Source organism: Parambassis ranga, chromosome 1 (assembly GCF_900634625.1).
Source record: "Parambassis ranga chromosome 1, fParRan2.1, whole genome shotgun sequence".
Lineage (NCBI taxonomy): Eukaryota > Metazoa > Chordata > Actinopteri > Ambassidae > Parambassis > Parambassis ranga.
The window spans coordinates 24,041,045-24,056,283 of record NC_041022.1 but is presented as its reverse complement, the minus strand read 5'-3'; the positions used below and the strand labels follow the sequence as shown (position 1 = coordinate 24,056,283).

The 15,239-nt window shown below is 41.4% G+C and overlaps 1 protein-coding gene across 2 annotated transcripts in view; it reads left to right on the top strand.

The window, feature by feature from the left end:
• Nucleotides 1-15,239, top strand: part of tenm3 (teneurin transmembrane protein 3) — a 180,444-nt gene that overhangs the window by 141,458 nt on the left and 23,747 nt on the right. For both annotated transcript variants that reach the window (XM_028409964.1, XM_028409972.1), the window contains 14 exons: nucleotides 3,435-3,506; nucleotides 3,751-3,928; nucleotides 4,254-4,274; nucleotides 7,772-7,896; nucleotides 8,007-8,114; nucleotides 10,334-10,488; nucleotides 11,401-11,502; nucleotides 11,575-11,748; nucleotides 11,864-11,923; nucleotides 12,038-12,200; nucleotides 12,745-12,883; nucleotides 13,028-13,133; nucleotides 13,334-13,476; nucleotides 13,719-13,897. In XM_028409964.1, coding sequence (XP_028265765.1) covers nucleotides 3,435-3,506; nucleotides 3,751-3,928; nucleotides 4,254-4,274; nucleotides 7,772-7,896; nucleotides 8,007-8,114; nucleotides 10,334-10,488; nucleotides 11,401-11,502; nucleotides 11,575-11,748; nucleotides 11,864-11,923; nucleotides 12,038-12,200; nucleotides 12,745-12,883; nucleotides 13,028-13,133; nucleotides 13,334-13,476; nucleotides 13,719-13,897 — 1,725 coding nt within the window. The remainder of the gene's footprint in view (nucleotides 1-3,434; nucleotides 3,507-3,750; nucleotides 3,929-4,253; nucleotides 4,275-7,771; nucleotides 7,897-8,006; nucleotides 8,115-10,333; nucleotides 10,489-11,400; nucleotides 11,503-11,574; nucleotides 11,749-11,863; nucleotides 11,924-12,037; nucleotides 12,201-12,744; nucleotides 12,884-13,027; nucleotides 13,134-13,333; nucleotides 13,477-13,718; nucleotides 13,898-15,239) is intronic.

Genomic DNA, 15,239 nt, shown 5'->3' with positions numbered 1-15,239 from the left:
CCTTATAGGATACTAAAGCTGGGAGCCATAAAATGGGAAGTGCAAATATTGGATTTGTGTGAAGAGATCAGAATTTTACAGACTGCCAGACTTTTGGTCAATAGCTTAAGCTGGAGGCTTTTTCTTTATTTGCTGCTCCACCCATATACATTTGATTGAAAATGCACTTTCATCTTCACATAAAAAGACAGACCTCAGACCTCTCCAACTTATTCCAATGGCAGCCGACAGAACAGCGCCTCCCTGAGTGCTGCTGAGGTAATAACACCTTGTACCATTGCTGAGACATGAGAGGAAAGGAGGAGGAGATGAGAGGAGGAAATGACAAAAGATTTGAGGAGAATCCCTTAGTGTGTACTATAAATTAATGTTAAGTAGGAGCCAAGTAAATTCAACAAGTTGCACTTCCACAGCAAGCTGCCCAAGCTGCTGATTCCCTGCTGTGTAACACTCAAATCTCTCGGGTCACCACATCTGTTGGGGCGGCATAACGTTAAGTCCGCCTGTACAAAGACGAAGCCACGGTTAAGAGCGCACAACCACTATTTAATTAGTGGTTATTTAGGCACATTCCTTTGACAAAACAAATCCATTTACAGCAATTGCTTTATTGCTGTCATGACTACAGGTCTGCCGAGCTTCTGAGTGAGCCAAACAATATAAGCAATCGTGACATAAAGTACTGAAATGCTCGATTAAGATGATAAATAGTCATCTTTGTAAATGGTTATCTAGCCTGCCTTCTGTGGGTTTCCCAAAACGCCTAAAGCACATTGGTCAGATGATTTAATGTACGTTCATATACACATATAGTGAAACATTGACATTAAACTTTTTTTTGCACTCGGGGGGGACGCTGGTATTATAATATTTTAGGCTCAAAAACGTTGAGTGTGTATTTTTGGTTTGCAGAAAAGTTCAATGGAGACTAGGGAGGATATTTCTGTAGCTATATTCAGCATCACAGATATGAGTTAGCTGGGACATCTGTGAGAGTTTTTTTCTAAATCTTGCAACAATGTGGTGCTGGGATGCAGACAGGTCTCTGTGTGCCTGTGTTTGTATCCATGTTAGGTTCATTGGAGATTTGAAATGGCTGTGGGTGACTGGCTGTGTGTCTCTATGTTAGTGCTACAAAAGACTGGCAACCTGTCCAGGGTGTACCCTGCATTTTACCTATTGACAGCTGGAGTAGGCTCCAGCCTTAGTACAGGACAAAGCAGGTTAAAAAAAAGATGGATGTTTTTGCCTGAAAAATACAATGGTGGTGTTCACACGTTCAGTTCAGTGACTCTGGAAATCCTTTAGAATGTGGGGTTCACTTTGGATCTTGGTTCGTTGATTCTCCCATTGGATCAATAAACTCAGGCCCCGCTGCTAAAGGGGCAGGGTGGTGCAACAGCCCATGTGATACAGAAACAGGAAGTGACTGTATTTTATTTACACAAGTTGCTATTGCACAAGCTCTATTTCAATGATGTCTTTACTTTGTGGTCTGGCCTGGTTTCATGCGAGCAGTTGTTGGTCACATTTGTATTAATTCTTAACCTGTCCTTCAACAAGATTGACAGGAGGTAGGACTGTACCGTACACCCTGAGCAGTCCGGCTTATCTGAGGGCAGCCCTCTTAGACATAGCGTCACACGCGTGCTGTTTAACGTTCAGTATAATTTAGGTCAAGTCTGCACTCAGCTTAGGAAGAGAAACCTTTTCAATTGGTATCAATACATCGCACATATGCACAGCTCACATGTCAAAACTAGAACATAGAGTGAAATAAAGACAGACAGACTGTCGGAGCATAAGGCCGGCTGGTTTCCAAGATGGCGGCAGAGTTTAAATAATTCAGCTCACCACAGGAGGTTTCTATTTGATGTCTCACTTTGAAGAATGAGTGCATCCCTCGCTTTTTCTCTGTTCCTCTTCTCGTTGTTCCTTCAGCCAGCCTGCCCTTGTTCCTCCTCCTCGTGCCGTCCATTGTCTCTCCTCTATCATCTTCCGTTCTTCATGCATTTGTTCTTGTATTCTTGTAAATCAGAGAAATGCCTCAGATCTTACACTAAACACGTTCTCTTTCACACACACAGCGTCTGAATTACACATGGTCATTTGCATTATTTTGCATTCACAGTTCATTTATATACTGTAAAGCAGTTGTTTACTGTATATTGTAAGGGGAAAGGTGCACAGTGGAGTCAGCTAACTTCAGAGCTGTGGATAAGAAAAACACATGGTTACCATCATAAAGACAACTTTAACCCTTCTAGTTGTATAACTATAATATTATGCAATTATTTCTACAGAACAAAATGTTCCTATGTACTGGAACATTCTGGACATTGTTGTGGCATGGAGGAAATAAAACAAACAAAATAAAGATTGAATAACAATGTAATATAGATCATGACACTGATTCTGTGATTGATGCAGAGAAGAAAGAGTTTGAAGAAACTGTAAATGCAAACAGCAAGATCGGCAACACTTAAAGAATAGAAAAGAAATATAGCGAGAGCTTGAGCCAAAACTCTACCATGCTCCTGATTGAAGTGGCACCAGTGCAGAATGTCTAATTGCTCGCTCAATCTAACAGACCAGTCTGAAAATAATATGTATTTATTTTCCCCCCACTAAGGACTAATTCATAGATTTTGGTTATTAAAATGAAGCTAATTTCCATTACAGATTTTCTTTGCAAAAGTGAAGTATACACACACACAAATGGCAGCAGGAGCATCCCTTTAATCTTACATGCTCTATCATCTTCCAGGACCCCCACAGTGAGAGCCAGAGAAACTGTCATACATTTCAACACAAACATGCTCACAAATCTGTGCACATATACATGTTGTGTGGAAAAGAGCTGGCTATGGTTTTTTCCCACTGCCAGAGGGGGCAGACACACACACACACACACCAACATACACTTCCCTCCTCATTAGCACTATTAAGCAGACAAGTGAATTGAAGTGAGCTTCCCTGTACTTGGGTTTATTTGACATGCTGAACTCGGGGGATGAGAGCTGGATGGAGGAGAAGTGCTGCTGTTTTAAACATAGTTTTTAGTTCATTAGTGCACTGAAAAGGTGTCATAATATTTCATGCTGTTGATGTTCCTCCACCGTGAACTGGGTTAAATTACAATAGCTTATTCCATAACCTGTCTGCCATATTCCAAGTCCGTGGTGAAACATTCAAATAAAGCAATTGGTTTATGTCTTATTGGTTTTTATCTGCAGTCACTGCAGACCTATTACACACACTTCCCTTTCAAATGTACAATCTAGTCCAATCAGCAAGCTAATATAACATTTTTTCATTATTGTATTCTCTCTTTTAATAAAATGTAGCTGAGACAGCTGTGGAATAATGTCTAAGTAGAATTAGCCTCATTTGCTCTCTATAGCTGTCTCATCTCTACCTTATGTGTCCATCAGGTATACTGTACAAGGGCAACGGTGAGAATATTTTCATTTCCCAGCAGCCACCTGTCATCAGCAGCATCATGGGTAAGTGCAGATTTGAATTCAGCTTCAGCATACACACTAAAGTAGTATTTACACATGTACTGTCACTGAGGCTGAGCTAAGGGGTAACACTGGTAATCTGACTGTTGCACCTCCCTTACCAGTTCACTGTACTGGAAGCTACATGCACTGATTTTTGCACACATGCAAAAATGTTGAAGAGTTAGTTCATTTCATAGCAGAACAAGTTGTTACAGTGACAATGAATTTCACCGTCCTATCCTAGGCAATGGCCGCCGCCGCAGCATCTCCTGCCCCAGCTGTAACGGGCAGGCGGAGGGCAACAAGCTGCTGGCACCCCTGGCTCTGGCCTGTGGAGCAGATGGTAGCATTTTCATTGGAGACTTCAACTACATAAGGAGGATCTTCCCTTCTGGGAACGTGACCAGCGTCATGGAGCTGAGGTAAGAGAGGAAGGAGGGAGGATGGCTGATTCTGCTGCTGTCAACACAGAAACTACAGACAGAGGTCTTACCCACAGATAAAACGGCTTCATCCATGTTCCCATTGTACATTTACATATAGATTTATCTCTTGGAATACGTCTAAGCAGTACGTCAGTAGTCATTTTTCATGATTCCCAGCAATTGAAAATGTTTTTCCTATATATTGTGTGAAATATGATTCACATTTCTATTCTGCTGCTTTTCCGCCGTCATACCTGTCAATCTGTCTACTAACTGCGTCTCCTGTTTCTGTTTCCTTGCCTTTGCTTGCACTGTATTAAAGAAACAAAGATTTCAGACATAGGTAAGAAGAACTAATCCTTTTTCAGCTCTAACCTTCTTTTCATTTCACTGTCAGTCTATCCTCCTGTCTCTACCTTTGCTCTTTCATTCTGTATGCCTCCCAATGTTGAAACAAGAAATTCACTTTCTGAGTATAATACTGTTAAATTATAAATCGCAGCTGAGGCAGAAGGACACAATAAGTTTTGAAAAAGTAGCCCTGATGGCTTTTTTAAAAACCCACTCATCTTGCTTTTTTGTCTCCCTCGGTCTCATTCTTTCTAATCTTGACAAGTGTTCACACGAAATCGAGCCTATTATTCTGCTGTCAGCTCAGATGAACAGCACAATCATCACTTTAGCGACAGCCTCTAGCAAGGAGACCCTACAAGGAGAGCTGCTGACAAGGAGGGGGGTGCGGGGTCCATGGGCGTGGTCACTGATCTTCTCATTTTCTGTTTTATATTTCTCTCTGTATTTCGCGCTCCCTCAGGTGCATCTGCACTGTCCTCCAAGGTCACTCATCGCTTTCAAAGAGCACATTAATGCGTAGTCAGATATTCTTAACGCTTATTGCTTTTCATCTTTAATGATTTTGACATGTTTATTTATTTAGTGAAAAAATAACATCGAGTTCAACGTGCCATCGAGTTTTTTTTTCTTGACTTTATTTTCTTATACTTGCTGATTTATTGTCATGTGACTCCTGGCAACATGTGACTCAGTCATGGCTTACTAATGTCACTGAAGAGTGCAGAATTTTGTTATTGTTACAATATTCTGTTCAAGTAAGCAGCTTTTTTCCTATGATATATTTTGCAATTTAAAAGAATAAAAACATCCACTTCAAACAGGGGTTGTTAGGAAAAAGCAGGTGGACACCTGAGTCACCAACAGAGGGAGCATCATTCTTCTTTTTGTATAAACTTGGCTCATGCTAATTTCAAAGAACATGGCTGTGCAAATCACAATTGCATTGTATGTCACGGATGATGGTTGCTATAGAAGGGAAATGCCTGGAGGCGTGTGGGTCAGGTTAACCGAGTTTCTCAGGTCCATCTGTCTTTTCCAATCAAGTTTGCTGCTCCAGCTTTCTCATCTCTCTTTCCTCTGAAAAAGAAGCTCACCCCCGGTCCGTCTTATTTTATACATCCTCGCACACATTCGACAAAGCAGCACGATAACTCAGGCTTTCTTTCCTGCTGGCAAAAGACAATGAGTGAATTCAGTTTTGTGGCTCACCCAAAATGTGGTTTTCAATTAAATTGCACTTTTTAATTAAACCACAGTTTCTTCTGGGGGGTACTAATTACTGTTTTTCATGTTTACTTAATCACATTGTGTTTTCTGCTTAATTTCTTATTGTTCGTTATTGTTAGTTGCATTGTCTCTCCCTGTGTGTGTCCTTTCTATTTTCCTCTTATTATTTTCTGCTTCTCTTTTTCATGTGCCCATTTTTTTCTACACGTTATCAGTGCCTTCATCTCTTCTTACTACTATACTTTCTTCTTCCTTTTGTCTTTCTCCTGCTGTCCTTGCTTCGTTCTACTTCTTGCTCTGTCACATCTTTTAATATTTCCTGGCATGTTTAGATGATCAAGTGGCATCCACATGTCAGGTTTCCCCTCCGGCTGTGTGTTCAGATGACACACACTCTGAGCCATGTCCTAAATAGGCTTTGTCATCAAAAACATCCTCACAAGTCGTTCGTTGGCACGTGGGATAGGAAATATAAAAAACTGAACCTCATTAAATGTTTCAAATGTAAAGATGAAGCAAAACTGAATTGTCATTGTGTTTGTCAGACAAGGAATGAGCTATTTTAGGGTTTGTACATGTTTTTACTGCTGGAACTTCTCCTACAGAGGCTCAGAGGTTTTCAGGATTAGATTCCAGGAGTAGATACATACAATGGGTGTCTTTCCATTTCAGGGGGGCTTACACTGTTGTGCATGGTTACATTGTTGGAACTTCTGTAGGAGCTCATATACAGCTATACAGGAATAACAGGAACCTACAAAAGTTTATTTTTTTCAACAAAAGAGCCCATTTTAGGCTGATTCACACCATTGAGTATGTCGTACTGCCAGGTCTTCTCTTATACAGCTGCTTGTGGGAGAGACACAGGCATCCACAATAGGTATTTTGCAGGTACTGGTTCCCTACTGGGCAGAACTCAAGAGGTAAACATAGACAGGGCAAAACTGAATCATTGCATTAACACTGCACTCCTCACACCTACCCTACTGAAACCTGTATAGACTCCCTTCTGATTTAATAAATTACATATTTACCAGCAAACCAGGGCCTCACTTGTATAGAAAGCACTATCTTCTTCACACACACACACACACACACACACACACGGTGTGGCTATTTTTAGCTGTCTTAATTAACAGCCTGTGATCATCTGCTGATTATCACCAACCACTGAGGCTTCAGGCCACAGGCAAGTAGATGTGTGTGTATTCATCCGTGTGTGTGTGTGTGAGATGGATTTTACATGACAGTGTGGCAGGCATCATCGACAGGGTTTCTCAGACACAGTAATGGCCCGTGGCACCTACGTAGCTCCAGACAGACAAACCTATTTTTAAGATTCCCTCCCACACAAATGCACTCCTTCACTCCTTCACTTGCATACTGTATGCCACACACACACATCCAAAACCATACACAGAGGCCTCTGTGTATGTCTGTCTGATACACCAGCCGCTCAGGTACCCCACTGGCAGTAAATCAACAGTTTCTTGGCTTTCTCTTCATCAGCCTGCCTTTTATTCATTACTTCTTCATTATCATTAGCTCTGGAAAGTCCTTCATTTACCCACCATAATGCTGCCGATGATGATTTTATTGTAAGGTTATAACCCAGCGGTAAATGGTTAGAGCTATGTGCCTTATTTAAAAGTCACCTTTCTCTTTAAACGTTACCTATTGATGTTTAGTTTCAAACATGAGGCGAGGTTTCAGACTTTCCACAAGGACATGTGGAGGACGTCGAAGGGGTAATGCCGTTAACCCTAATTACACAAAACTTGCTAGTTTAAAAGGCATTATTTGAAATCACCAACAATTTATGGCTGTCCTTGAATGCATCATGTCTGGAAAAACTCAAAGTGTAGACATCTCAAAATCTGCACTTTTAAAACAACAACAAATGTCACACTGCTCCACTACAAATCCATGACTGACTCATTAGTGACCAGCTGTGGCATGACACAAACTCGCTAAGATTTTAGCTAATCTGCATAGGTGGTGTGCAGAGTAGAGTGAAAAAAACTTTAAAACTGTTACTGTAAATGATTTCTGTTATTTGTTAGAGGTGTGTTTCCACAGAGGTGCATGTGCAGTGAACGATGAGCCTAAAAAGACTGGCAGGAGTAAAAAATGCTCACAAACACTCTTGAGGTTCTGAAGGTTAACCACCGATGCCTATGATGAGTTACTCACGTTTCTTGTTTTTCTGTCTGCCTTACGTGTTACCCCCTCCCTTCTGTCTGTCACTGCCATCCTTAGCAACAACCCCGCTCACCGTTACTATTTAGCCACTGATCCAGTGACAGGACAGCTGTACGTGTCCGACACCAACTCACGACGAATCTACAGACCAAAGATGCTCAGTGGTGCCCGTGACCTCATCAGTAAGCATTGACTTCCCCAGTCAAACACCATGCTTACACAGAAAACAGAAGCGACTACTGTTAAGTTATTAATTTGAGCTCACAAATGCTTAATGCCTGTGTGTGTTCAGGTAATGGAGAAGTAGTGGCCGGTACAGGTGAGCAGTGTCCTCCATTTGATGAAGCCAGGTGTGGAGATGGAAGAAAAGCCACAGAGGCACAGCTGCTGGGACCCAAAGGTGCACACACACACAAACACACAGGAGAACGCAGGAAAGACTTGCACAAACCTGTACACTCACACCCAGTTTAGACTTTATTATACGTCAAAAGTATTTTTACCCTTGGAAAAATCCAAGGCAGATTTTTGAATACACGCGTAACCTTGCTGAAATACAGTATGTTGTCCCCAGCAAGAGTAGCTCAAATGTTGTGGATCAATGTATTTAGTGTAAATGTTTTCAGCTCAATATAGCCAAAACAGTACACGTTGGCTTTGAACCCCCTTGCTGTTATTGTGGAGGAGAAAATAACGTCATGCCTACATGCAGACATGCACAGACTGCTGCTTTTCAATTGACTGACTGGATTGGGCTTTAATGAGCAGTGGAACAGGTGTACATAATGAAGTGGTCAGTGAGCGCAGTTAATCAATATTATTAACTCCACCTGTCAGTGGAGAACAGGCTGTAGACAGCACTGCAGTTAACATACAAAACAGCTCATGTCATTGAAGTGCTGTATATTGCATCCATAGAAAGAAACTCATAGTCATGATGTACAATCCTGGTATCTTTACGTGAAAGGTTAAGGTGGCCGTCAGTCATCATGTGTCATCATTGTGACATGAAGCCATTTAAAGGATGACTCAATTTGGAGCCAGCCTCAAGTGGCCTTATTAGGAACTGCATTGTATTATTAATACTAATAACTAATTAATATAATAATATGTAATTAATATATAACTGCATAAGAGCCAGTCCAAAAATCAGCATGACTCTTGAGTCCACAGACAAGTCTTTCTCACTATGTGGCTGTGGTTGTGATGTGTGCATTGCACTTCACTCCTGATTTTCCTGGCAGCCGAGGAAGACAGTTGAGTTTGTGATTTATTATCAGTTTGTGTGGGTGGTCCAGTCACAAACAATCAGCTCACATTTCCCCCTGCCCTTTAAAAGCACTCTCTGCCTCAGCACTTTGACAACATGCTAAAGCAAAGAACTACCTCAAAAAAGAAACGTCCAGGATGTGCAGAATCCCCACAAGCCAACATACAGAACCTTAAATAACTCTGGAGCAGATGACACATTTGGTTACCATGTTACCCCGCTCCTGTAGGACAACTGTTGTCCTTTGAAAGAAACAGCAGGGGACTGATGGTAAACCACAGGGACACATTAGCTATGGGAAGACAGCTTCCACTTACCCCCTGACAACTGCGGCTGCTTTGTGTGGGATTGCACTTTTTCACATTACAGAATGATATGTTTTTCTTCTCCGAGGGAGAGAAAATGAAGTCGACCTGTGTGTCGTTTACAGAATTGGTTCATTCAGATTGTCCCTTTGTTGAGGTAGGTTTACAAAAATATCACTGTGCAGAGGCTATGCCATCAGGTCATGCTGAAAGAGACAGCAATGCACACCTTACACAGATGACTTACTCTGTGTACACTTTATTTTAGGTCCACCTGTTCATCTGCTCATTAGCACAATCAGATGGCAGTAACAAAGTGCATGTAGACATGGTAAAGACTCAGAGCAAACAATAGTGAAGAAAGAAAAGAAAAATGGCAGGCCATCCATCTAAGGCATGTCATATGCTGTTTCTGTTCCCTCCGCTCTCTCATGGCTTCGCCCCGCTCTGGGAAATGGCTCACCAATAATCCGCCTTTGACAATAATAAATGATGACAACATTGCATCATTTTTGCAGATCGTATTCATGCTGTGACTTTCACTTTGTACATGTCAGAGATCTAAACTGTTTTTGGCTGGCTGGTGTGAAGCCTAAAGTGTTCTCCTGTTGTAGCCCATTCACCTCAAGGGTGGATGTCAGTCTGCACTGAAGATGTATGGGTATCTCAGTCAGTGTAGCCTTTCTGTCAGCCAGTCGGATCATTCTGCTGTGACCTGGTTTCCAACATTTTTTAAACTGAATCAGAAAATACTCAGATCAGTTTGTCTGCCACCAACAATCACACCACACACAATTCAGTGAAACATTTCCCTACTCTCATTTATTATTAATAATATTATAATTTAATTTATTGTTATTCTTACAGGGGACGACACACAGAAAACAGCATAGGAATATGACATTTTCCACACTGTGTCCTTTTTTATTATCATGACTCCCCCCAGAGGAGACTTTCTTTTCTGACATTTATTAGTTTACATCCTGATGCTGTTGCATTAATAGCTATATAACAATGTTGTGTTTGTTGTGTCTGTTTTTACAGGGATTGCAGTTGATAAGAATGGACTGATCTACTTTGTAGACGGGACTATGATCAGGAAAGTGGATCGTAATGGAATCATCTCTACAGTGCTGGGCAGCAATGACCTGACCTCTGCACGACCTTTGACCTGTGATACGAGCATGCACATAAGACAGGTAATGTCAGGTGATTCAAGTTGAAACAAGGATACAGGGGAAATGCCATATACACACACACACACACACACACACACACTAAACGTTTTATCTGTTTTACTGGAAGCCCAATTCTGGTCTCTTCTGTTTGTGTGTGTGGGCAGGCTAGTTATCTGAACTCTGACCGTATGTCCTCCTCTGCAGAATTGAGCTCAGTTTGACTTCCAGCAGTTATCTTATCTTAGTTGACTTGTTGAGCTCACATGTGAAAGTAAATGAACGGGCAGCCCACACACTCACAGTGTTACAGCTCCTTCTGAGGACTTGTCTAATTGTGGTCCCAACTGCACACCAACATTTTTAACCCCTCCTCTGCAGCACCCCCTGGTGTGTGCACGCTGGTGTCTACATCTCAAAAACGTAGTAATTTTGAAATGCTTAAATAAAAAAATAAATGCTCTTTTTTATTTTAAACCATCACAGAGCCATCTTCAATCTTCAGAGCCTCAAGCAGTTTTTCACATTTCAGTCAACATGGGTTCATTGTGCAGTATAATGGCCTGCAGTGCTATGGAAACAGTAGTCACATTTTGGATTTCATAAAAACAGAATGAAAACAAAATCGTATTTGCAGTTTTATAAATGTCCACAGGTGTTACAAATTGTATGTATTGTATTTGTATTGTAAATGCACATCAACTGAAGAAAGCAGAATGTTTGTCTGCTGGTCAAAAGTGACTCAATCATGCCTTTATATTCGCACTACATGGTGCATTATATTTTTTCATGGTAAATTATTTTTTCAGTGCAAAAGGTTTAAGCATTTTTTTTTTTAAATGTAGAAAATGTAGTTGTGAACTCTCAAGATTAGTTCAGATATGTTTGTATATTCTGAGCGAACCCTTTACCATTTTATTCCTTCTCTACATCCAGGTTCGTTTAGAGTGGCCAACAGATCTTGCCATTAATCCCATGGATAACTCCATCTATGTCCTGGACAACAATGTCGTGCTCCAGATCACTGAAAACAGACAGGTATACTCATTTAAATACCTATTTAAATTAAGAAGTTTTCAGTCTTACCTTACATGTCTTGTGTGTGTTCAGGTACGTATTGTGGCAGGCCGTCCCATGCACTGCCAAGTGCCTGGTATAGAATACACCATGGGGAAGAGAGCAGTTCAGACCATGCTGGAGGGAGCTACAGCCATCGCCTTGTCCTACAGCGGTGTTCTCTACATCGCTGAGACAGATGAGAAGAAGATCCACCGTATCCGCCAGGTGATCTGCAGCACACACATGACAAACATGACCTTTTGGATAACTTGTAGATTACATTGCAGAGCTAAGATGTACCTATTCTATTCTGAAAAACACAATTCTTCTTTTTTGACAGGTGTCAACTGATGGAGAAATCACCCATCTGGCTGGAGCACCATCTGACTGTGATTGCAAGGTACTGCATCACAGTGTTGTTTTCATTTCAAACTTTAATAACCACATGGGTTGAATCTCCACGTATTGTAACGCTATTTTATTTCTGTCTTCGCTGCTGCCTTCTGTCCTGCAGAACGAAGCCAACTGTGACTGCTACCAAACAGGGGATGGCTATGCTAAGGATGCCAGGCTGAACTGTCCCTCCTCTTTGGTGGTGTCTCCAGATGGGACACTGTATGTGGCTGATCTTGGAAACATTCGGATTCGAGCCATACGACGCAACCAACCGCCGACTGGTGTGTATATAAAGTGCATGTCTGTGGCATGTTCAAAGCATTTTGTAGACTGTACAAAATATCACAAGATCCACTGCTAGGTATCAAGATGGGAAGCAACACCAGATGGTCACATAATAGGTGTTGGTGCAACCGATTAGGTCTACGAAGGCCTTCATAGGACACACCTCCTGCAGTGTGACACAATCCTTCAAATGAAATGTTGGCAGTTGGACCTTTGACCTAAAGTTCATTTACCATTTCCATCATGAGCTGTCACAGTATGCCACTTTTGTCACCTATAAATACTGATAGCTGCAGTTGATGTGTATAGTAAAAAGTTTTATTCGGAGTCCTCTGTATTTAATCTGTCACCAGTATTTAAAGACACTTGTTAAATTCTTTCAGCGATGGCCGTGTTTCCCAGCTGCACTTACAGGAGCCTTTATAAGTGGGACAGCCCTTTTACATCACTGTAACATCACTGACGTAATCAGACTTCAAGTGTAGTGGACTCAGGATTAATCACGGGACCCAGTATGAGTTGAACTGTTTGTGTTTTCAGGCTCTCTCGCTTCAGGACCCAGCTCCTATGAAGTAGCTTCTCCTGCTTCCCAAGAGCTCTATGTGTTTGATGCAAATGGGACTCACCAGTTCACCATGTCTCTGGTTACTGGAGACTACAAATACAATTTCAGCTACAGGTCGGTGTGTGTGGGAGTTGGGAAACTCACACTTTCTTCTCCCCTTTTGTTACATCTTTAAAAATATATTTCTTTTTTTCCTTCACCTTTTTTATAGCCCAATTAACACAGTGTTTACTTCCCTTCATTTGTTTTTTACCTCAGCAATGAGGAAGATGTGACTGCGGTGACGGACAGCAGTGGGAACACACTCCGTATCCGTAGAGACACTAACAGGATGCCTGTGCGTGTGGTTGCCCCTGACAATCAGGTAAAAGGAAGCTTTCAACCAGTTTGGCTGTTTAAAAACAGGAAAAAAGAAGGAAGAAAAACTATCCAGAAAGTGATTAGCTATATAATAACGATATATACATAACAAAATCAGACAGTTAATTGTTTTTTTTTTTTTTTTTTAGATAAAAGTTGTTATGCACTTGTGCAATTTGAACCCTTTTGTGCTTCTGTGTGTAGGTGATCTGGCTGACCATCGGGACTAACGGAGGTCTGAAGACTCTCACAGCTCAGGGTCAGGAACTGGTCTTGTTTAGTTACCATGGCAACAGTGGTTTGCTGGCTACCAAGAGCATCCAGATTGGCTGGACTACCTTCTATGAGTGAGCAGAATAATTGTGTCTATATCTATGTGCATGGATAGACAGTCTGGTATATTAACCAAATGACCAGAAAGCTGTAATTGCATAGAAAAGAATTGATTTTTGATGTTACAGGACAACATGAACCCGTCCATGTGTGCTGTAAATCCAGGGTTTTTGCAGGTATCCACAAAGCAAATTACAGTAATGGTAGCTAATGTCCCTATTACTCTCCCCTCCTGGATCCCTTACTGTCCTTGTAGCTATGACAGCGAGGGTCGTCTGACTAATGTGACCTTCCCCACTGGCGTGGTAACCAATCTCCACGGCGACATGTCATCAGGGGCCGTTGCTGTAGACATCGAGACGTCAGGGAGGGATGAGGATGTTTCTATAACAACCAACCTGTCATCGATAGACTCCTTTTACACTTTGGTGCAAGGTAAGACCCCTACACATGTGTGTGTATGCAGAAAGTTTATTTTGCAAAATTAGAGGCCACCACCAATTATTTGTCCCTGACAAGGTGACGGGTTACTGAGGTTACAGTTGCTAGTTGGGATTTGGGTGCACTGGCCCTTTAAGTAGCCCAGGAGGTAAGTATTTTTAAGGAAAAAAAGGTCAACTCTGTGAGGTGTGAAGTCCCACAACACAATAATATCCCAAATAATTAAGTCATAATAACAGCCCAGATCTGCCCATGTGGCCAGGCAGTGTTTAATGTCACCAGGTTAACTGCTGCTATTTTTGTTGGTTGCTTTAATGATATGAGAGGTCATGTCCTACATATACAGGAGCCATAGGAAGGCATCCATGTGCGAAGTAATGTCACTACTTCAGGACTCAGCCCAAAGATGGCCGCCAAATGATGTGACCAATGCTGATAAACTGTGACAGCTCACCAGTCTCAAGGGTAAAAAAGTAGGCTGCAGAGTGTGATTTTAGATAATGACCGACCCTGACTCTATGTTAGGGATAATTAATAATAACAACCTAAATAATGAACCCATGCCCATGCAGCGATGCTGCAGGTATGGAAGTCTTTGTAAGTCTGTGTCTTCATCAAGGTTTGCAGCAGCAGTCAATAAAGAATTAATTCCATTAAACACTTTTATTGCCAAACATAAAGAGACAAAAATTGGTGGGCAGAAGCAGGTATATATCTGTGTGAAGAAGAGGAAACCTCCCAAGAAAACAGAAGAAAGAAGGAAAACAAATCCGAACCTTACAGCAGTAAAAAGAAAAGACATTTTAGTGAAAGGAATCAATGGAAAAGTGGTAATAATAATAAAAATAATATAATGAATAAGGTCAATTTAAACCTCAGGCCATGTATGAGGAGAGTTTAGATGCTAATATGGGGAATTTTCATTGCAAATAAATGAGAATATACCTAGATGAAATATTAAAATGTGTATGGCATGATAAAAGAAGTTAACAGGGATCAAAGTCATAAGCTGGAAAGGGAAATGAAAATAAATTGGTAACAGAAGTAGAGACAAAGGTCTGACTGCTGAAGTGAATTCCCATGTATGATGCAAGGGGTCCGATGGCCGTATGGAAAAATGAGTGGAAACCTCAATGTCAAAGGAAGTTGAAGATGGGCTAACCCATGAACAAAACCACCCCCAGTTATAGGCGTGACTCTTCAGGGCGGGAGAGATCTTTGACTTACAAAGACGAGGCTGAGGACAAGGTGACAGTCGTCATATTGTGAATAAAGGTGGTCAACTTTGCAAATAGACTGGAAAAGTAGTTGCAGCGCAAATATAAAGAAGAAGCAT